Consider the following 23219-nt stretch of genomic DNA (forward strand, 5'->3'; position numbering starts at 1 on the left):
TGTTATCAATTTGTATATATGAAAATTATAAATTGATATTAAAATGAAATGGTGATAGATTTGGAGAATTTATTATTTAGTATTGTTAAAAAGTGGTTAATTAAATTAAAAAAAGTGAAATTTCTTCTTAAATTTTAATTAAAAAATGAAATATTAACTTTGATTTATAAGGGAGGCCTTATCCGAACTGTGGATATCACTGTATTGTCTCTCCAATGAGCTTCAAGCCACTATTTCTCTTTTTTGGTCTCTCTTCAAAATACTGCCACGTCGAGACCCTTATCTGTTGTGACACGTGCCTTCGTTTGGGGGTTCAGGTGTCGAAACCGTTTGGCGGATTTTGAGAAATAAAAAGAATAAAGGGTATTTAAAATACTTTATAAAAATAAGTTAAATAAGATTAAATTATAAAAATATTCTCATTTCAAACACATAAATATTGCAAAATGTGCAGTGTTTGAAAAAAAAAAAGGTTTCATTGTCTTCTCAAATCCACTTTAACGAGGCCCATCCAAATGATTCTTCATTGTTTTTGTTTAGTACGTACAATATATAACATATTGCCAATTGTATAGCTTATAAGATTGCTGAATGGGTATATCTTATCTAAACAAAAATCTACAAACTTATATATACGTAAGTGATACTACGTTAGATTGTAAAATAAGTTTTTATAATAAAGTAGATATAATTAACTTATTATATATAGTAAATCACATTACTTGTGAATTTTACTATTATAAACTAAGAGAATATCTTTCCACATGTCTTTTCGATTTTTTCCAAATAACAACCTCCAACGGTGGCCTGCCACTTAGACACTACCTATTCTCAACCCTGAACCGCACCCTCCCTCCCGAGTCCTTCACAGGAAAAACTTTGCCTATGAACAATGGTGGAACTACGTAGGGCGGGGCATCCCCCAAAAGTTTGAAAAAAAGAAATAATATATATTAATTTTTTATAATTTAATAGAATTATATTAATATTATATTGTGTTGGACTCCTCTCTAAAAAATTATCTTGGTCCCCTCTACAAAATTATTTTGATCTTATAAATTATTTTAACTCAAAAATAGAATAATAAACATTTTATTGTAGTTTTAACTTTACTCGGCCTCCTACAACAAATTTCTAGTTCCGTCACTGCCTATGAATGACAAGAATTGCAAAACCCTAAACCAAAAAACATCGTCTTTCTCAAATTTTCCAATGTAAGTTCAAAAAGACCCAAGAAACTCATAAAAAAAATAAAAAGAAAATACATATCCCATGTAGAGAGAGAGAGAGAGAGAGAGGTAGAAAGAATGAATTCGCATTGTGTAATTTTCAAAAGCACAGAAACGTACCTTTGAGAATCCAAGAATGGTTTGAGGACAGCCCAAGGGATGATTGTGAAAGCGAGTGATGCTAAGAAGCTTGAGAGAGAGAGAGAGAGAGAGAGAGAAGGTGGGGGGGGTGGGGGGGGATGGAGGGGTGTGAATTGCACGCGCTAGCCTTAGGAGGGATAAATATCGAGCAGCTATGGATACAGATTCGTAATGGAAATAATATATCGGGAGGAGTCGGTAAAATATTGACATCCGTTAATCTGTATTAGTGTCTGTCCTTTTTTTTCTTCAAAAGCGACTTCTCCTCCTTTTATTTTATAAGTTACGTAATGTATACTATAACGAGAATATCTTCCCACAGGTCTAGAGATGTGACTGTCTGAAGGGGTCGCCTGTCTGGTCGGGAGCTCCTCCGCCGGTGAAGGTCGAATAGCGTCCGGCAGTGGGGTGGGTCACTGGATGCAAAGTTGTCCATCGAAATGGCCTGGTCTATGTTTTCGGAAGAACATACACGAGTCCAAACTTATTTCAGTTTTTTTTTTTTTTTTCCTGTGATGCGGTGCAGGAGTCTCTGTAGAGAGTGCTAATATGTCAACTGTTTATTGGATGCCGTTAAATGCATAAGATCATCCAAAGAGGAAGTTGTAAACTAAATATTCGTGAATCTGTCAAGTCTATGACAATCTAAATTTAGCATGACTTGAACGGATCCCAATTGGTAGTGGAAAAGGTCAAGTGGATTTCCAATATTTAGGCCTATGATCGGCTCCGGCCAGGCCGAGCTAACTGATGATGGATCCTGCATATAGAAACTTCACACAATTCATGCAGCTTTAAGAGCAGCTAGCAGATTAATATAGACCAAGTTCCAACTGTAACTCCATTATAGTAAAGGTTTGGTATCGACGGGAAGCATGCATGCATGCAGGTAGGGTTAAAAGAAGATAGCTAGAAATAACCGGCATACATTTAGGTTACATTTAGGCGTTGAGATAAGTTGAGTTGAGTTTATAGTCTCGTTTGGATAGTGAAAGTATTTCATCTCATCTCATTTTATTATTATAATTTTTTTAATTTTTCACATAAAATATAATAAACAATTCAACTTTTTTAAATTTTAAAAAAATAATAATATTAAAAAATAATATTCTAACAATATTTTATGAGTACTACTACATCTACAAACGAATTACACAAAAATAATCCTACAAATTGATGTGATTTCATCTGATCTGTTAGATCTACTTTACAATAAAATAATTTTATAATCTGACGAACCACATCAATCCACGTCAGTTTATGAGATTATTTTTGAGTAATTCATTTGAGTCTAGAGTATTTCTCATATTTTATTCAATTTTTAACTTTCATCTCAATTTATCTTATCTTAACTTACCATACAAATGATATTTAAATAGTAATATTTTGTGAATTTCATTAAGATGAGTTTAACTTTTTAAAATTGGGATGGGTTTAATTTTTTAAGATTGAGATTGGTTTAATTTTTTAAACAGAAATATATAAAATAGATTGAAATTAATTTAATTTTTTTAAAAAGAAATTTAAAAAGTAATGGAGTAATGATTGACTTTTAACTTTTTAGCGGCTGTACGTGGGGATCTAGCTTGATGTGATCTCAACTGGTTAGGCTAACTACGTTACTATATAAGCCATCTCTTCTGATTCTAATTTACTTCCTGCGGACTACTCTAAACACACTCGATCGATAGGCTGCGTTGTGGAGGCAAAAATAAGATGGATCAGTTATCAACGAATATCCATGAAACGGGAAAGAGCTGGTTGGAAAAAAAAAAATTCGAACTACATATATAGGACAGCTTGTGAAAAGGTTTCTGAGGGTAAAAGTTTAGAGATATATGTAATATTATTAATTGTTATTATTATTAATTGGTAATTTAGATTAATGAAATGAGTAATGTTATTATATATACCCTTAATTTATACCACTCACTTTATTTTCTTTGAGATAGCTTTCCTTTGAGATAGCATCATGGATGGTATTACGTGGCTTATTATAAAAAATTAAAAAAAAAATATATATATATATATTTAAAATACATTAATGGCATCCGAAAATACAAAAAAGAATAAGATTAAAACGCTAAATTTCATCTACATTTTATGTTTGTATTTTTATTTATTTTATTTTTTACTTTTAAAACAAAGTGAGTGGTACAAATTAGAGAATTATTCTATTTTAAAACTTATATCTCATTTCACTTGCATTTTATTATATAAACTATTGTATCATCTAGCCCAATAATTATTTTAAAAAAGAGAGTTGATTGAGGGCATTATTATTAAATTTTATACACCACACTGATATTTCACTTTTCTCCTTCTATGATGAGGTGTCATGGTCCATCAATTTTTATATTTTTTTCTTTAAAAATATAAAGGATTATCCAATGGTGATAAAAGTATCGCATTTTACATAATGAGATGAAAGTGTGATGTATAGCAGTATTCGAGAGTTTAATGTACAAAAATATAAGGACCATACAAAGAAATAATAAAGTAAGATACTAAAGTGCAAATTGTAATGTAATAAAGTAAATGAGAAATTATAAAACAAAAACAAAGAACTGAAAAAGAAAAATATTTTACCTTAATAGACTATGATTTAGAAGGTTAGATATTGGATGTTTTGGAAAGTGGACAGATAATATTATGAAAAATAAAAGATTTGGGCTGTATCAAAGTAGCAACAAAATCTATGGCATGGGTTTGGGCAAGTTGCTCCCCCCAAATCACACCTCATACAAACACCAAAAATCCCAACTACACGACATTTCATAGATTCCACATATCACACACCATAAATTGCATTTTTTAAGTAACAGTAGCTCAAAAATATGCTGCATATGCATAACAACAACTCATAGTTGTTGACTACTATTGCTGCCCACACATAACAGTAGCTCAAAAGGATGTTGCACACACATAACAACAGTTCATAGTTGCTGATCACATACAACAACCCAGAAAATATAACAACAAAAACATATAGTTGCTACTCAAAATTTACAAAAATTAGCACAAAACCAAGAAGTTTCTTTCACATATAGTTGTTACCCACAAAATATAACAGAATCAGTACCATGAGGCCCATATTACAACAATACGCAAAATATAACAACAGTAATGCCCACATTACAGCCCAAACTACAGTTCTTCCTCTGCACAAAGGGGCTGTCCAACCACAGCAGCAGTAATGAGCTGCAACAAAAAATCTGCACTTATATAAATGCCATTGAGAATATTATATAATTCACATTGAGAATCTTATAAATAGGCTAATGTAACTAGTTGTTGCTGTAACATACATGTAACTTGTTGCTGAAAACCAAAAACAGATTCACTCCCAAACGTTGGATGCAAACTCATGCACATCAAATTGTTAGATTAACCAAAATATAAAGATATTGCATGTTGACAGATTCACTTAAGTCTTCCAATCAATGAACTTTGATTAAACAATAATTCTTGCAGGTTACAAACCATACATAATCTTGATAAGTTTTCCATTTGGAGGAGTATAATTCAAAACCCCATAGCAAGGGCAGCTGCAATTTAAATAGATACTTATCAACACAAAGCTTGGCCAAAAAGTCAATTTTAAAAATAATAAAGAGGAACAAAACAAGTACCATACTCGCTAACTCTTTACGCACTTCACGGTTATATGTAGAATTACTCTTTTTCAAATGCATCGCATGATAATTAAAAGTATAAAGGAAAAAGAGAGAAAATAACCACTAGAAAAAATTGTTTGTTGAAATTATTTTAACCTTTCGTAACTCAAGCAACTCTACAGGTTTTCACTACACATAAAAATATAATTATAATATATTTAATCATATAACATACATAAATACACATATGTAGATAATCATACATAGATAAATGTTTTTATATGCATAATCTAAAAGAGGGGCACATGATAGTTTGCTCACATCACATTGGAAATTCACAAGCTCGGTGTCAAAGTCTGTTTCACAATTGTAGAAGTAATAGGAAATGGGGAATGTTGGCACTTGACCGAAATTACTTCAGAAAACAAAGTGTCTCAATAGAGTAGTACTAATATCACCATCATAGGATCTCAGAAGGTCATTCCAAAGCTCACAAATACTATGTATATACATATTCCGTTTTTAATTTTCACAATCTTAGGCTCATTTCTAAGAGAGGTCCAGAATATCAACATGTTTACTGAATAACATTCTTCTAAAGAGCTCTTGGTCATAAGAAAGCTATTAAAACAAAAATAAATGTATTATATGTCTTTCCCTTCCTTAATTTTTAGCAAAAACCAAAGCAAACATAAATTAACTACTCATTTAAAACAAATCACAAACATATAAATTTATATCATTCAGAACCCATCCTCAGAAAATACAAAATAGCCTTCTCAATCCCACCTCCATACAGAGAGAGAGAGAGAGAGAGAGAGTCTTCTTCATAGGAAAAATCATCATCCTCTTAAAATGACACAAACATAGAATATACCCACAAAAGTGACTTTACATCGACAGAAAAACTGAAATTTACACCACCAAAAACAAATTGCAAGTGATGCCACGCGCAATCCTCTCATATACTTGCTATAAATATATCCAAAAAAAAAAAGAACAATAAAACCATACAAGAATATAAAATTCATATGATCCAGAATCCTATCCAAAACACCAAAAATCCCAACTACACAACATTTCATAGATTTCACGTATCACACACCATAAATTAAGTACTAGAGTGGAGGAAAAATATCTTCTCAGCAGTGACGGAAAAAATACATAAATTTTATCTCTCTCTCTCCCAACGTAAAAGAATAAGAAAAATAAATAACTTTGCATAAACGTTGATACAAAGTAAAATCCTGAAGTGATATCGAACAACCCGGTGCTTAAGCTCGAGGAGACGGAGAAGAGAAATAGCACTGAACAGACTTTCTTCAAAGCCATGGCTTCCACGACAACAACCAATCCTTTGCTCTCCTCAAACTTCTTAGGAACTAAAATCTTGCTCTCCCTCCAATTCCCAAGACCACCAAATCAAAACCAAGCCCTTTGCCTCTCTTCTCCAAAAGGAAGTCTGGAATCACTCAAAGCATTCTCGACAAAAGACCCATTTCAGAGCCGCCCTTGAAATCTCTACCATCACAGGCTACCTTAGCTGCCCTTATCTTCTCTACTCTCACCCCACAAGCCACCCTAGCGCTAGACAACCCCACACCGCCTCAACCCCAGCAGTAATCGAAGCCGAACCCGCCAGTCCTAGCCCCTCAAATCCTTCACCTTTCTCACAAAACCTCCTCCTCACGGCCCAAAGCCCCAAGCCCAGACCAACTCTGACCTCCCAGAAGGTGGCCAATGGCGATACAGCGAGTTCCTAAACGCAGTGAAGAAAGGCAAAGTAGAAAGGGTCAGGTTCAGCAAAGACGGCTCTGTTCTTCAGCTCACCGCCATCGATGGCCGCAGAGCCTCTGTAATTGTCCCCAATGACCCGGACCTTATCGACATTTTAGCCATGAACGGCGTCGATATCTCTGTCTCTGAGGGTGAGTCGGGCAATGGGTTGTTCAATTTTATCGGTAATCTTTTGTTCCCTTTTATCGCTTTTGCCGGACTGTTCTTCCTCTTCCGCCGAGCCCAAGGGGGCCCCGGCGGGCCCGGGGGCTGGGCGGCCCAATGGACTTTGGAAGATCGAAATCCAAGTTCCAAGAGGTCCCTGAAACCGGCGTCACATTCGCCGATGTAGCTGGAGCTGACCAAGCGAAGCTTGAATTGCAAGAAGTCGTTGATTTCTTGAAAAACCCAGATAAGTACACTGCCCTGGGAGCCAAAATCCCAAAAGGATGTTTGCTGGTGGGACCGCCCGGTACCGGTAAGACTCTATTGGCCAGAGCGGTAGCAGGGGAAGCTGGCGTACCATTCTTCTCGTGTGCGGCTTCGGAGTTTGTGGAATTGTTTGTTGGAGTTGGGGCTTCGAGAGTGAGGGACTTGTTCGAAAAGGCAAAGTCTAAAGCGCCGTGCATTGTGTTCATAGACGAGATTGATGCCGTGGGGAGGCAGAGAGGGGCGGGACTTGGAGGTGGGAATGATGAGAGGGAGCAAACTATCAACCAGCTGTTGACGGAGATGGATGGGTTTTCGGGTAATTCGGGCGTGATCGTGTTGGCGGCAACAAACCGGCCTGATGTGCTTGATTCGGCATTGTTGAGGCCAGGGAGGTTTGATAGGCAGGTTACTGTGGACAGGCCTGATGTCGCCGGTAGAGTTAAGATCCTTCAGGTAATTATTCGCCGCATACACACAAAGCCTGCCCACACTCCCACACATTTTTGTAATAGATGTGAATGAATGTCCAAGGTCGTAGTGTAGAATATGAAAAAATAGATAATATCATTCAATAGTAATTGAACTTCTTGTTGATGATAATCTAGTTTTTACTAGTGAAAAATAATATCTAATTAGCTGTTGTTTAAGAGGGCTGGTTTGCTCATTGTCCAAAAACAAGATTTACCGAAACTATAGCTGTATGTTAGCCTTTCGTGCCACCAGAGGGGTAAAAATCCATAGCTCAACAACAAATTATAGGGCCAAATTCTAAACATGTTACATATGTTGTGCTAGGAATATAATTATAATATCCATAGTCCACTAGTGAGAAGATCAATGACATCATGTAAATGAGAAGAAAGGGAAGTTTTCCAATCATTGACTAAAACCCATTGTCAAACTCCAAATGTATTACAGGTACACTCTAGAGGGAAGGCACTAGCAAAGGATGTGGACTTCGAAAAGATAGCAAGAAGAACCCCAGGCTTTACTGGGGCTGATTTGCAGAATCTGATGAATGAAGCAGCCATTCTTGCAGCCAGGCGTGACCTAAAGGAAATAAGCAAAGATGAGATATCTGATGCGCTGGAGAGGATCATTGCTGGACCTGAGAAGAAAAATGCTGTAGTGTCCGATGAGAAGAAGAAACTCGTCGCATATCATGGTATATGAATAAGGATCCACCTCATTTCCAACTTTGCCTAGCTTCGTAATCTTTGATTTTTGGTTGCTAAGCATGTGTGTACACTCTTAAATATTGCAGAGGCCGGGCATGCTCTAGTTGGTGCATTAATGCCCGAGTATGATCCTGTTGCCAAGATATCCATCATTCCTCGTGGCCAAGCTGGTGGCCTTACCTTTTTTGCTCCAAGTGAAGAGAGGCTTGAGTCTGGACTTTACAGTAGAAGCTACTTAGAGAATCAGATGGCTGTTGCCCTTGGTGGAAGGTTAGTAATAAGAATTTATTTCCAAACACCTTAATTCGAATAGGCTTAAATTAGAAGTATGATTTGTACCCCGCCTAGGTGACCCCATTTTATCAAAATCCTTCTCTTGTTTTCAATTATAGAATTGCTGAAGAAGTAATTTTTGGCGAGGAGAATGTGACCACAGGAGCATCAAATGACTTCATGCAAGTCTCGCGAGTGGCAAGGCAGATGGTTGAGAGATTTGGGTTCAGCAAGAAGATAGGACAAGTTGCCATTGGCGGACCTGGTGGAAACCCCTTTCTGGGTCAACAGGTATGCGTGTGATTAGACAAGAAAGGCTTTCAATGTAAACGCTGCCCGAATCTCTCAAAAAATTTACAACAAAAAATCTACGCAACCTCCTACTATTCATACAACCTCCACACACCACACTTTTTTAAATTTTTATTATTTTTTTCTTTTATCAAATATTTAATATATGAATAATAAATAGAAAAATTAAATTAGTTTAAAAAGAATAGACTCAAAAAAAATTTAAAAAAAATATTAAAAAATTTTAAAATTTTAAAAAAAAATGTGATGTGTGGAGGATGAGAGGTTGTGTAGCATTGCTCAATTTACAAAGCGCTCTTTCCTGTACATACCCAAGAGATATGATTAATGCCTTGCATACGCATATTATGAATGCAGATGTCATCCCAGAAAGATTATTCGATGGCAACTGCTGATATAGTAGACGCGGAGGTTAGGGAACTGGTAGAGAATGCATATTCAAGGGCTAAACAGATCATCACGACCCACATTGACATCCTTCACAAACTTGCTCAACTACTCATAGAGAAAGAATCTGTTGATGGGGAGGAGTTCATGAGTCTCTTCATCGATGGAAAAGCCGAGTTATATGTTGCGTGATTCCACTAATGCGTCAAAATCTTCTTGTATTATATATTTTCCTAGACCCATATACACATTAAGAACCAATAATTATTTCACCAAATTCAAAAAATCGTTGAACATTTAATGCAGCAGAAACCAAGTTTCTCTCCCTCTCTATGGTACACTTTAAACAGAAATCACATTCCCAATTTCTATTACACACCTCATTTGTCACAACGATTGATATAAAACCAATTATTTCAAGGAATGACTACAGTTGCTCCTCAAGAACCTTTCCCACCTCGTTGCTTTTTTTCTTCAAGCGATGCAGCCTCACTCAACATGTCACCTGCATCCTTGTGCATATCCATCTTGGCAAGTGCAACTGCCTGCATGTAAAACGCAGTGGACCAATCTGGGTACACGCATTGTGCTTGCATCGCATCTCGGAGGGCTGCATCCGGTTGATCACACATGAGATGGCAAAGACTTCGTCGTGCATACACTGTTGGAGAAACCATGGTTCCGACATCTATGAACTACACACAAACAAAATAAATGATTTTTTTGATAAGTACACAGAAATGAAATTGATCGTCACAATAATTTCTCTTCTTTTTTTTTTTTAATTCTTTACTTGACATCGGGATCTGCTTTTTAATATTTGTTTCCCTCTTAAGGATCAATTTTCTTAGCTTGCTGGAGGGAGAGGGGAGTGAAGGAGACCACATCATGACATCACAATCCCTCTAGATAGATGCCGTTTTCCTATCAATCAAGTTACAGTCTTAGGCCTTGTTTGAATTCAAAACTCACCTCAACTCATCTCATCTCATCATTACAACTTTTTCAAATTCACACACAAAATATAATATACAATTCAACTTTTTCAAATTCCACAACTTTTCCAAAATTCTACACAAAATATAATAAATAATTCAACTTTTATTCTACTATTCACAAACCATCTCAATTCAAATTTTATTCTACTATTCACAAACCATCTCAACTCATCTCTAAATCCAAACCATTCAATTCCTACAAAATATCAAAAATCCCCACGACTAAGATCAGGAAAACCCAACACAATGATTTCACTCCCTTGTTAACCTACTAATGCCGGATACCATTATATGAAGTTCCACTTTGTTATCAGGTAAGTACGAGGGCCAATCACAGTGTGGTAAGAAACGAAGTCTGTTATCAACAGCTATATTATATCAATACTGCAATCAACATACCTGAGAATAACAGTCTATGGCAGTTTTAAATTCTCTGTCACGAAATGCCAAGTCCCCACGCTTTCTTGCCTCCAACGTATCTCTCATTCGCTGGGTCCATTCTTGGAAAGACAGCTAAACCAATCAAGATCAAGTACAGATGTTAGTACGGAAGAAGATGAAAGATGTGCAACCTTGCAACGGTACTATTTATTTACCTCATTGGTTCCTTCATCATCTTTGTAATGTGTCATGACCAATATCTGATGGATAGCTGTGAGGTCCATCCTTGAACAGGCATCACCCATTGGAGAGAGAGGGTGTTGTGGAGTAGGTGGTGCATCCTCTTGCATTGGGATTCCTAGCATCACATAAGATGGAACCTGCAAGCAGAGAATCCATGTCCTGAAATATATCATTTTAAGTTCACAAGACCGTCTTATTAAGGACAATCCATCCATATAAGTAAATATATCTTAAAGTTGATTTTAGTATACACCGAAGAAAGTAAGAAGGGCCATTACACAAACCAAGGAAATTAATTAAAATGAGAGAGAAGCAACAATCCATTCCTTCCCTCAGTCACACCCCACCAAACAGAGAAGAACATGAGATGGTCTGTGATTCCATTGGCAACCCATAACAAGGATTTTATTTAACTAAATTTCTCAAGAAATTGAAGGCCCAACCTTGTTATAAAGATTATAAAAGCCGGAAGCAAGCTCACAGGAGCATGCCACAACTAATTTTTGCTTCCACCCAACTGATAAATTGGGCCCTAAACAAGAATCAATCAGAAAAATGACATAACCAGAGGCAGAACAGATAAGTTTACAGCAGGATTGCACAACAAGCACTCAGCAGCGATCTTGGGGTTCCAGTGTTTGGCATGGTTTTACAAAATAAATCACCAGCTCTAGTTTACTATACAAAAAACCCAAGTAGAAAAGCCAAGTGCATTCTAAATAGAAAAGATAGCAGATTTTACATCAGGTTTATTTTGTAGAGGGGCAAGCGTTGCAACAAGATCTTTGGTATTCGGCCGCTCCCTAGGTTCATACTGCAAGCATTTTGAGGCAATATCCAAAACCACTGTTGCCTCCTCAGTTGAAAATTTACCCTCCAAATGTGAATCCATGAGAAGAAGAATGTTTTTTCCCCGTATCATATCTAGAGCCTGCAAATACATTAGAAACACATCCATTAAAATCAAGTTCAACAATTCCAGACCAGCAAGAAAATTTCCGATGACTATGTTAAAATATGCATTGGACAAATGACTGATGCAATTATCAGGGATGTCATATCTCCAAATTTTTTGTATGGGATAACGCATTACATCTTAAATCAGCTGAAGCAAACCCTTTGTCATCTCAGTCCCTTAAGGTTTAACTTATATTCACCAATTCCTCTATTTTGACAAGCAAATGACCTATGTGACCCAGTCTGGTAAGCCAAATAATGGCTTGTCTACATAATAACAATATCGGTTTGAAGGATCCAAGGCCCATCAATTTTGGAAGGATCTGTCATCTGATATCAGCCTTCTTCAACATAAAACATGAAATACCATGCATGTTTAGAAGTTAATATGAGTACTTTATTTTTTAATCTCTTTTGTATTGAGATGATTTCCATCGTGGACTTCACTGCCTGAAACTTGGACAGCTGAATTGTCAGAACCACTAAATTACACCTATGATGTCACAGATTCACTACCATATATAGGGAAATACTTACATGACCTGGAGGGATGTGCTTTCCACTGAGAAGATCCAAAAGGATGGTCCCATAGCTGAAGATAGCGCTTTCTGGGGTCACCCTTCCTACAACAAAGCATTACTCAAAATTAAGTCGTACATTTCTAACAATAATTTTCACACAATATAAATACCTTGCAGTGAAAATTGGTAACATCAGCAAAGCAATTAAGCATCACAGTTCTTTCAAACCCTACACAAGTAAATGGTACATATATGATCATCTAAAATTTGTCAGGGAAGGCAACACTCTGTGGTCCCTTAGATTCTAAGTTTCGCGTGGTATTCATGTAAGAACCTAAGCTCAAGTCATCTTTCCTATATTAACCCCGATCTTTTCACAATTGCAATATTTAATCAAGAAGATAGTAACCAATGCCCTCTATAATAGAAAACGCAAGAACATAGGCATTGCAGATCTAGTGAATCTTAATGCCATATAGAGCTGAATCTGATGAAATTTTTATGAATTTGGAAACTCTCTTGCTAGATCTCCAATTTTTTACAAGTAAAAATTCTACTGATAGCAAACTAGGCAAAATCCCAAGAACACAAGACGCATACAAGAGGAGACACCTAGTTAGGAAGAAAGGGGACACTCTTATGAGATCTCCACATATGGCCTTTTATGGCATTGGTTATATAGATTCGCACCAAACCCCAGAAAGGGGACTCTCTTATGAGATCTCCATATATGGCCTTTAATGGCTTTGGGTATATCGATCCGCACAAACCCCTCTAGTATATAATTGACTAATCAATACCTTTATCTGGAGGTGCATCTTAATCACGTCTTATCTGTGCAAGTGAGAATGGTCTGCAACTTTCTAAAATATTCTACAAGGCATCTTAATGATGCCATAGGGCCACTTTGTTTCAGCAAACCAAGCAGATAATGGAGTTCAACGTTTATATTTTCTCTTTTCTTATACATTGATATGAAAATAAAATCTTATACATTGATATGAAAATAAAATAAACACAATCATCACAACATAAAAAATATGGGAGAATAAGGTTTTTTCTAGATTGGTTTCTGTATCAGAGAATACAAAAGATAACCAAGTCTCAACGTTTAGTATTGACATGTCACCAAGTCACCAGTAAAGAACAGACGAAACCGTATATGTAATGAGATGGCAGGTAAGAGGCTACCATTCTTTAGATACTCTGGAGGTGTATAAGCGAGATTTGTGCTGTAGCCTTTTCCATCCCTACTGTTCTTCATCAAGCCAAAACACGAAAGCCGAGGATCACCATTCTGCCAAAACCATCCACAAAATTACTACCTTAGCCCCTAGAAAATGCCACAGATGACCCTAACAAGACTAAATTAATAGAACCCGAATAAAGACAACCATTTGAGCCAAGTTGAAGACATTGGTCAAAGAAACTTCCAATTTATACACATACTAGATAGCATTCAGTTTTCAAATTGCAAAGAAAGACTCCCTCACCTCATCAAATAGAACCCTATACGCATTCAAGTCATGGTACAATGGACGGCCTTCAGTACTACAATAATCTAACGCTTCAGCAATGTACAAAGCAACCCTTAATCGCATAGCCCACTCAATGGTCTGATTCTCCCCTGTTAAGGAATTGGTAAGCACAACATCAAACTTTAGGCAACTCATAATGAACGAATTTATTGCAATTTTAGAAATGACAATTTTTAGTGAACAGGTCAGTGCTACAGAGCAAGACTGGCGTTATTGACCACAAATACCAGGACAAAAAAAATCAAGTCAAACCTAAATTATCGAGGCAGTTTTTTAATTACTATTCTCAGAATGTATAATTCATTCATCTCAACAACAAGCCATAAAAAAGAGTCCAAAACTAGTACATATTACCCAAAACAACTATGCCTACGAATTCAAGAGAAAAAAAATCCCATAATTCAGGTTTTTTATTTTTATTTTTATTTTGTAGGAACGAATTACTTGGGAAACGAAGGCAATCACAAGACCGTACAGTGGAACAAATGTTTAGCCAGGGTATCGTTGGGCATGTACTCCGCAACAAGCAGCCTCTCATCGCCCTCGCAGCAATACCCAATTAAATTCGCAAGCTTGTTGTGCCTGAGCTTCCCAACCCCGCGAGCTTCCTCCTAAAATTACAATTAAATATTGGAAACCCTAAAAAGAAAGGGAAAAAAACATTTGAAGAACAAAACAGTTAAAACTGGAAATGGAAAGTAAGAAAGGAATTGAGAAATTTACAGCGAACGGCTTGGGATCAGGCCAGGCGAGCTTGGTAAATTTCTTTACGGCGATCCAGGGCCGATGGTTTTGGTTCTGGCTCTGGAGGCGGCCCCTGTAGACGACATTGGGTGCCTTCTCGCCACTCTCGGAGACGATGTGGTCGGGGCTAAAGTTGTTGGTGGCGGCTCTCAGCTCCGCTAGCAAAAACTCCGAGAAACCCGGCACGCCTCCGGAACTGGATGGTCCGGAGTCGATGCCGTTGGGCGGGGGAGGATCAGTTTGAAGGTGGTGGTTGCTGTGGCTGAGGAGCTGGTTGTTGTGGTTGTGGCCGCTGTATATGTTGCCTTCGGGATGAGGTCGTCTCGAGAAGATCGATTCGCAGCAGCCCATTACTGGGTCAAGGTGACTCGATTATCCCCACTACACCTCCACCTTGCTATTACCCAGAAACCATAACACAGGTATTTCTTCGAGTCTCTGACTAAAACCACCCACCCAATCCCGCGTGTGCAGAGAGAGGGATCGATCTAAGGAGTGAAGAGGTGCAGCTTTCTTTTTCTTCTCATTTGCGTGTTTTCTCTTTCTTCGCTGCACTGACAGAAACCTGTGTCTGTCTCTCTGTGTGTTCCTCCTACTATTGAACTGTCCATTTTACGTCGTCGAGGGCACTTTCGTCTTTCTGTCTTCCTCGTCCCTTGTCCTTTTTCGCGGTTTCTTCGCCCTTTTCTTTCCCTCTTTTGCGTTTCTCTTTCTTTTTCTTTTCCACCCTTTTCAACTGTTTATTAAATAAATACAAGTTCTTTTATGCGCTAAAAAAAGTTAGAAGTTTCTTTAATGTATAAAATCACAAAATGTTGATTTACATTTAGAGAGGAGAGGAGAGGAGAGGACGCGAGATGAAATGAGATGATTTTAAATAAAATATAAAAGTTAAATAAAATATTATTAGAATATTATTTTTTAATATTATTATTATTTAAAAATTTAAAAAAATTAAATTATTTATTATATTTTATATAAAAATTTGATAAGATTATAATAATGAAATAAAATGAAATTATAGACTTTCTGAATTTAAATGAAGGCTTAAAATATAATTAATTAATTAGAATATAATTTATTTGATATGTGGATTCGGTTTTTATAAAAGATTCATGTGAAAACAAAGTAGCATCCACCAATAATTTTCGTATTTTGTGTATTTTTAAATAACTAATGCATGCTCTCACACACATGTATATAATAAGAATGCAGTAATTTAAAGAAAATCAGGTTAGACCTAGATTCTAATGGAATGGTATATAATTGATAAGTCCTTAAAATTATAGTAATTACATATATAATCATTGTTTTTGTTGTCGTATTTCACAATCTCCTATCATAATTTTTAATTATACGATATCATGTCAGAAAATAATAAAATGATAATAATTTTAAAAAGCTATTCATCAATTTTTAAGATAAATATACACAAAAATGGGCTCAATTGTTTTATATGCAGAAACTATAATATTGTACAAGATCACTTGTATAACAATTTTAAGTGGACTTGAAAATATTAAAATATATATATAAAAAAAAAAAAAAAGAGAGACAAAGAGAGAGAGAGGTGGAGTTGTATATAGCTACAGTTTTGTTATTCATCAACTATATACATTATACATTACATATTATATTTATTTTTATTATTTATTTAATTTTTTGATTTCATTCTTTCTAAATTAATTGAGTTCTTTTACTTATTTATCTATACATTACACATTTAATAAGAAAAAAATTAAAAAGAAAATTTTTTTATAGTGTATGATATAAAAATGAGAAAAAATATATTTATCATCTTAATTTCTATCATCATTTTACTATCTCATGATGTGTCATTAAATGATAAGTTTACAAGTAAAATATAATAAATAATTTTTAATTATCTAATATTATATTATAAAATTATAAAAAAATTATAAAAATTGAGACGATAAATAATATTATTCTAAAAATGATGAGTAAAATTTTTAGTAATAACGAGTATAGTTTATGAAAATAAATTTTTCGTTTGATCGCTATGTTAGCTGCCCCGGCCGTATTCTGAAGCAGACAGGAAAAACAAAAAACAAAAAAGCCTGATAAATTCAAAACACGGGCGGCTTGTCGTTTTGTGTGACGTCAGATGCCGTGCGTGTGGAGGACGACTATGACGACAAAATAGTAAATTGTTTTTTAAAATTTACCATTTTGTCGTTTAGGACACTTCACGTCACTTCTTACGGCGACATGTCTGTTGTCTTTTAAGATAAGGCCCTCTCTCTCTTCTTTTAAGCTTAGTGGAAAATAATAAGGTTTATTTAGAAAAAATACATTTAAGGTTAGATTGGATTTAGAGATGAGATGATTTTAGATAATAAATAAAATTAAAAAGGTATTATTTTTTAATATTATTATTATTTTAAAATTTAAAAAATTTGAATTGATATTTAAAAAAATTAAATTATTTATTATATTTTGTAAAAAAATTTAAAAAAATTATAATGATGAAAAAAGATGAAATAAAACACTTTCTGTGAAACCTAAAAATAACAATTTTCTTTTAAAAACTATTACCTCATTTGAATCCGTGAATATATTTCATTACATTTCCTCAATCTATTACTTCTCATCATTCCATTTCTTCAATCTATTATTTCTCGTAAATCATATATTTTTTGTGAGATTAATATTGAAATTTATGTAACTTTAAAAAAAAATACTCCTCAGTCTATTTTATTTTTTTAATCACTTTCTGGTTGATTAATCAACAAGAGATTCAATTACTTAAAAAAAAATCGATTCATTAGGGAGCATTCAACAGTCATTTAGAGCATCTTCAATAGATTAATCAAAGTTAAAGGATATTTTTTTATGAATGTAAGATAAATTTATTTTTGACTATTCTATTTACATAAATCTCTATATTGGAATAGCTATTTTTTTATTATATAACAATAAAATAATATAAGATGAATTTGATTTTAGTTATTCACATTAAATCTCCACATTGAATTATTTATTTATTCATTATATAGTAATGAGTAACTAATAATTTCAAAAATATTTAATTTTTTTAATTATTAATTTATTTAATTTTATCATATTTTACTATTCTACCTATTATATATTAATTAATAATTATATTCTAATTAAATTAATATATCACTAACTCAAATTAATATATTAATTGTGATAAAAAATGTGATAGAAAGAAATTGAGAGAGAAATAATTGATAAAATATGTATTTGATGTATGTACAGTAATATTTAAATTTGAAAAAAATTTTTAAAAGTCACTGTAAATTGAAATTTAGCTAATTCATTGTGAGCATATTTTACTCTCTAATAACTAAATATTTGAGGATGCTCAATCCCTAAAAATATGGGATCCATATCTTATTAAAATTGTATTTGTTGGATGATAATTTTTTCTCTTAATGAAAACCAGTTAATTTGTCTCCTACATATTGTCTCCACATATGTAGGAAACTAGTTAATTTTTCAATGAGAAAGAATCTCGAATGTCAAAAGTCCACCACTTCTTCTAATATTAACAGGTAACTATATATATATATATATATATATATATATATATATATATGTTTATGCATATATTAATCCACCAAACTATCGACATCATTTGGTGGAACTAATTAATTAATTAGGTAATAATCCACCAAATTATTCCTCAATCATAATTTAAAAAAAAATAAAAATTAAGATTGTATTTGGGTAGTGAAGTGATCTAAGATATTCTGTAAAGGAAAATAATTTACACACAATATTTTTTACAACACTTTACACAACTATATTTTAAATTAAGGATATTTTTATAAAATATCTTATAAAAGTAATATAATTATAAAAATATCTTCATTTTATAATATTATTATGTAATGTGTTATATACTGTGTTGTGTATATATTATTACTCTATGTAAAAATTAATAATAAATAGTAATTAAATATTATGATATCATCGCCATTTTTGGACAGTGATGCAAATCCACGCCATTTTTGTCCAATGTCAATTGAAAATCAAACCTCAATTTTGTTAGCTTTCAGATTAGGCTGATTTGCTGACATTGCAACGCTCCTCTGTATTCTTTTAAGGGAATTGCCTGCCGACTCGACAAGATTACAAGCTTGAAAGGTACAGGTTGGCACTGAAGTCCACTTGTTTTTTGATTTTCTAAGCCACCAGAGTCCCATTTGGTTTCTACACTTTAGTAGACGTGTACAAACGGGAAAGGTCAAGATTCACCAACTCAATGTCCCAACATTTTTTTAAAGATGAATGATACTTATCGGTCTAATTTTTATTATTATTTTATGATGTAATATTAAATAATTAAAAATTATTTATTATATTTTATTTATAAACTTATCATCTAATGTCTTATCATTGAATGATGGAATGATAATGTAAGTTGAGATAATGAATAGATTTTTTCTTTTTAAAAAATTATTGAGCGAGTATAAATGACGTTGTACTCACATTTTAGCACATAGGTCGTGTCATGCTTATATTTCCAAACTACCTAATAAGTAGGTTTGATTTGTATATAAAAGTTCTACTAATTCATCTCAACTTATTTAATTATTATAATTTTTTCAAATTTTTATATAACATATAATAAACAATTTAATTTTTCCAAACTCTAAAATAATAATAATAATATTTTATTCAATTTTCATCTCATTTCAATTCACTAACCAAACCTCCCCTTAATTTGGTTGTTTGGATTTAGAGAACTCATCTAATCTAATCTAATAATTCTAATTTTTATAAATTCTTATACAAAATACAATAAACAATTCAATTTTTTTAAATCCTAAAATAAAAATAATATTCTAATAATATTTTATTAAAATTTTATTAAAATTTTAATTTTTACCTCATCTCAACTTACTATCCAAACATCTCCTAAACTAGTACTATTTTCTTGATTGTGCCACTTTTAGTTCTTTCTTAGCAGCAGCAGCTGTGGCCAATAGCTAGTTTCCACGCCCTTAAATCAAAGAGGTGAATAGGCATTAGAATGAAGCCTCGTTGACCTCAGCATGGAAAATGATGAGCACAAGAAAGTTCTCCACCCAACCAAGTAATAACATTGAACAGAATCAAGAAAGTTCTCCACAAATTTTGCTCTAGAGGAAGACTTTTCAAACTCTCATGCATGGTGATATTTCAATCTGCAATTGCATGAGTGCATGATATACCATAGACATGCATCAGAACGAAAAGATTTACACGGTTCCCTTACGGGCCTCATCTGTGTAGAAACAGACTTGTGGACATGGACAACTCTCTCAGCAGGCATGCCGCCGCCTGTCTTTCTTGAATGTGTAGAAAGCCCCTCATACTAATGCACAGAGATGGTTGTGATTTGTGAACCTCTCCATGTCCACAAAAATCGTTTTCATGCCTGAACAACAAAACTACTAAATTCAGAATCTCACACCGAGGCAGGACAAGATCATCTTTTTATCTTGAGCCTGTACCATCATCTGTGGTTTGTATCTTATGCTCCTCCCTGTCCAAGCATAGGTGTTTTTGGATGAACAGTTACTTATAAGGATGAGGCATGAAATCACCTCAATCTAACTCAAAGCAATCATTGATGGACTTACTATTTTTTCAAATTGTTATAAAAAGTTAAAACCCATCTCCACTCACTCTATACATTTAAACATATATATCATCTTATTTACATTCAAACACATCTCAATGAGACTTACAAAATATTACTATTTACAAATCATATCAGATCATCTCAAGACTCAAATGCAACCTAATTAGTTTAAGATGCATGTTAATTGACCCGAGAGTTGAACCGTGTAAAAAAATAAAACTTGGTGCGTTTTTGGTTGACAAATGTTCTTCTCCATTAAACAAACATTTCTTAAAGCTCCAAACAATATTGGGTGCTTTGTAGACTGAGACTTCAATTGTCTGTAATTTTTCTAGTATGAAGTTTGTTTATCTCTAAAATTCAACGAAGTAAGAAGTCATGAACCAACGAACTTGATCTTTCGTATGCACTCAATGGAGTTTGTCTCTTGCTACCATCTGGCCGTTAAGAGATATCAAAATATACATTTGTCTAAATCTTATAACATTTATAATTATAAGGAAAAAATCCCAAGTCATGTTTAACCTTACAATTCAAAAACACTAGTCAATACAAGTCTTTTGAAATCATAATAAAAGGCAATAACATTTTTCTCCTACATAATACATGAAGATCTTATTCATTTAATTCCCATACTTAATTTCGGATATTACAGGCTTATTAATGTTAAAAAAAAATTTCTTAATATTATAAAGCTTAACATTACATAATGTGGATCCCCATAATTTATTGATCTCTTTAAGAATTATGAAGAGCAACTTAGACAAATATATATATATATATATATATATATATATGAAATTGCTAGCTCTCTTTAGGTCAATAAACAAGTAATTAATCAATAAACTTTATCGTAATTTTAGTTATTCCAAGTGCATATTTTTAATCATCATTCCTTCGTTACTTTTAACTATGATATATCAAAGATGATCGGAAAATTATTTATTATTTTTATATTAATCATTTGATATACACCATAAAATAATGAAATTATAATAATTTAAAATGATTATCATTTGCGGAAGAGTTCATGGCTCTTGTAGTATAGATTCTTCTATCTCGCGACGGTGAATGCATGAGCTTTAAACCCCGACTAATGATATTAAAATGATTTCATTTTATCTTATTTTATTATTATAATTTTTTTAAATTTTTACACAAAATATGATAAATAATTTAATTTTTAAAATCTTAAAATAATAATAATATTAAAAAATAATATTCTAACATTATTTTATTTAATTTTCATTTAAAATCATCTCATTTTATCACATTATTCAAACATAGTCTTACTTATTTGTTTTCGTAAATAAGATGAGATAAAAGTAAAATAAAATATTGTTATAATATATTTTTTTAATATTATTTTTATTTTGAGATTTGAAAAAAGTAAATAGTTTTTTTTTATTTTGTTTAGGAATTTGGAAAAGTTATAATAATTTTATAAGATAAGTCGAGAAGTTTTGTGAAAGTGAACGAGACCTTATGGCCGGGGTGGTTATATGACCCATTTGGATAGTGAAAGTATTTCATTTCATCATTACTACTTTTCAAAATTTTCACACAAAATATAATAAACAATTCAACTTTTTCAAATCTTAAAACAATAATAATATTAAAAAAATAATATTTTAACAATATTTTATTTCACTTTTAATTTTTATCTCAACTTACTATCTAAATGACTTTTGGATGTTAAGAATATTTAAAAATATCTCATAATATTTTTAAATAGTAGTGAGTGAGATATTTGAGGCGGTTTTGTATAAGAGTGTGGATTCTATTGAGATGTGTTTGGATGTATAAAGTAAGTTGAGATGATTTTATCTTTTTATAAAAATTTGAAAAAATGAAGAGTTTCATCAATAATTGGGTTGTTTTTATAATGATTGAATGATTATTTTATTTGTATGGTTTACTAATAAAACACAACTATTCATGAGACTCATTGCGCTGTTGTCCCAAGGCAATTTAAAAATTAATTTCCCACTTTTTTGTCCCCAAATTAGTTTAATTTGAAATTTTCAAAAATGAATAATTATCAATTATGAAGACACCATTTTAATTTAAAACTATTATAGTTGCGTATAAATGTTGAGATGAATTCAATTTTTTTATGAATAATAGTATATTGTAAGTCTCACATAGATGAATTTAACTTTTTTATGTTGAGATAAATTTAACTTTTTAAGTTGAAATGTATGAAATGGGTTGAGATGTGTTTAAATTTTTATATGAAAAATTGAAAAAATAATAGGTCTAATCAATTATTGATTTGAGATAAATTGAATTTGGCTTAACAACCAAACATAGTTTAAAGAAAAATGCTTTGGATCCGGAATGGTTTTTTTTTTACTTAATGATTAAGGAAATATTTTTTAATAATATTGTGAATTTTTTATTTTTTAAAAAAATATTTATGATGATTAAAAAAATACATAAAAAAAAGAAAAGTAAAATAAAAAAATAAAATATACTATTCAGAACATTATTTGGGACACTTTTTCGATAGCCGTAGTGCCACTCTTGCTTAAATAGAAATAGAAATATATATATATATATATATATTATTTAATAAATACTCAAAATAATTATAATGGTGGAATGACGCTGGGAGTAAACCTCTTAACTGGGTGGGCTCTGGGGTTTAGGTTTTGGGCGAGAGCGTACAGTTACGACGCAGCCTGGGCTTGTCACTTGGAACTCTTTCGTTCGGCATGGTCCATTGTTTAGGTTTTATGGGTCGGATCATGGATTCACTATTATTTACTAATGTTATTTTTCGCCCCGATAGAATTTCCTTCCAAGGAAGAAAGCAGAGGGAAAGAATTCAAAAAACTCAAGCTGCGCAGGAGAGAAGAGAGAGCCAAACCAA

The 23219-nt window shown here is 33.0% G+C and overlaps 2 protein-coding genes across 2 annotated transcripts; one reads left to right on the forward strand and one right to left on the reverse strand.

Annotated features, from left to right (window-relative positions):
• Nucleotides 1-6224: 6224 nt before the first annotated feature.
• On the forward strand, nucleotides 6225-9646 carry LOC121262860 (ATP-dependent zinc metalloprotease FTSH, chloroplastic-like). Its single transcript, XM_041165521.1, is given in 9 exon segments — nucleotides 6225-6384; nucleotides 6387-6586; nucleotides 6589-6693; nucleotides 6696-7032; nucleotides 7035-7648; nucleotides 8114-8360; nucleotides 8460-8643; nucleotides 8766-8937; nucleotides 9316-9646. Coding segments are annotated over 9 exon segments (2148 nt in total). The 5' UTR covers nucleotides 6225-6317; the 3' UTR covers nucleotides 9538-9646.
• On the reverse strand, nucleotides 9590-15308 carry LOC121262915 (serine/threonine-protein kinase BSK1-like). The gene is made up of 9 exons (XM_041165611.1): nucleotides 14707-15308; nucleotides 14459-14594; nucleotides 13939-14072; nucleotides 13637-13742; nucleotides 12462-12547; nucleotides 11710-11898; nucleotides 10940-11104; nucleotides 10743-10856; nucleotides 9590-10040 (listed from the first exon to the last, which is right to left on the reverse strand). The coding sequence occupies exons 1-9, from the start codon at nucleotides 15076-15078 to the stop codon at nucleotides 9786-9788; spliced, it is 1557 nt and encodes a 518-aa protein (XP_041021545.1). The 5' UTR covers nucleotides 15079-15308; the 3' UTR covers nucleotides 9590-9785.
• Between the last annotated feature and the right edge of the window lie 7911 nt (nucleotides 15309-23219).

This window comes from Juglans microcarpa x Juglans regia, chromosome 4S (assembly GCF_004785595.1).
Source record: "Juglans microcarpa x Juglans regia isolate MS1-56 chromosome 4S, Jm3101_v1.0, whole genome shotgun sequence".
Taxonomy (NCBI): domain Eukaryota; kingdom Viridiplantae; phylum Streptophyta; class Magnoliopsida; order Fagales; family Juglandaceae; genus Juglans; species Juglans microcarpa x Juglans regia.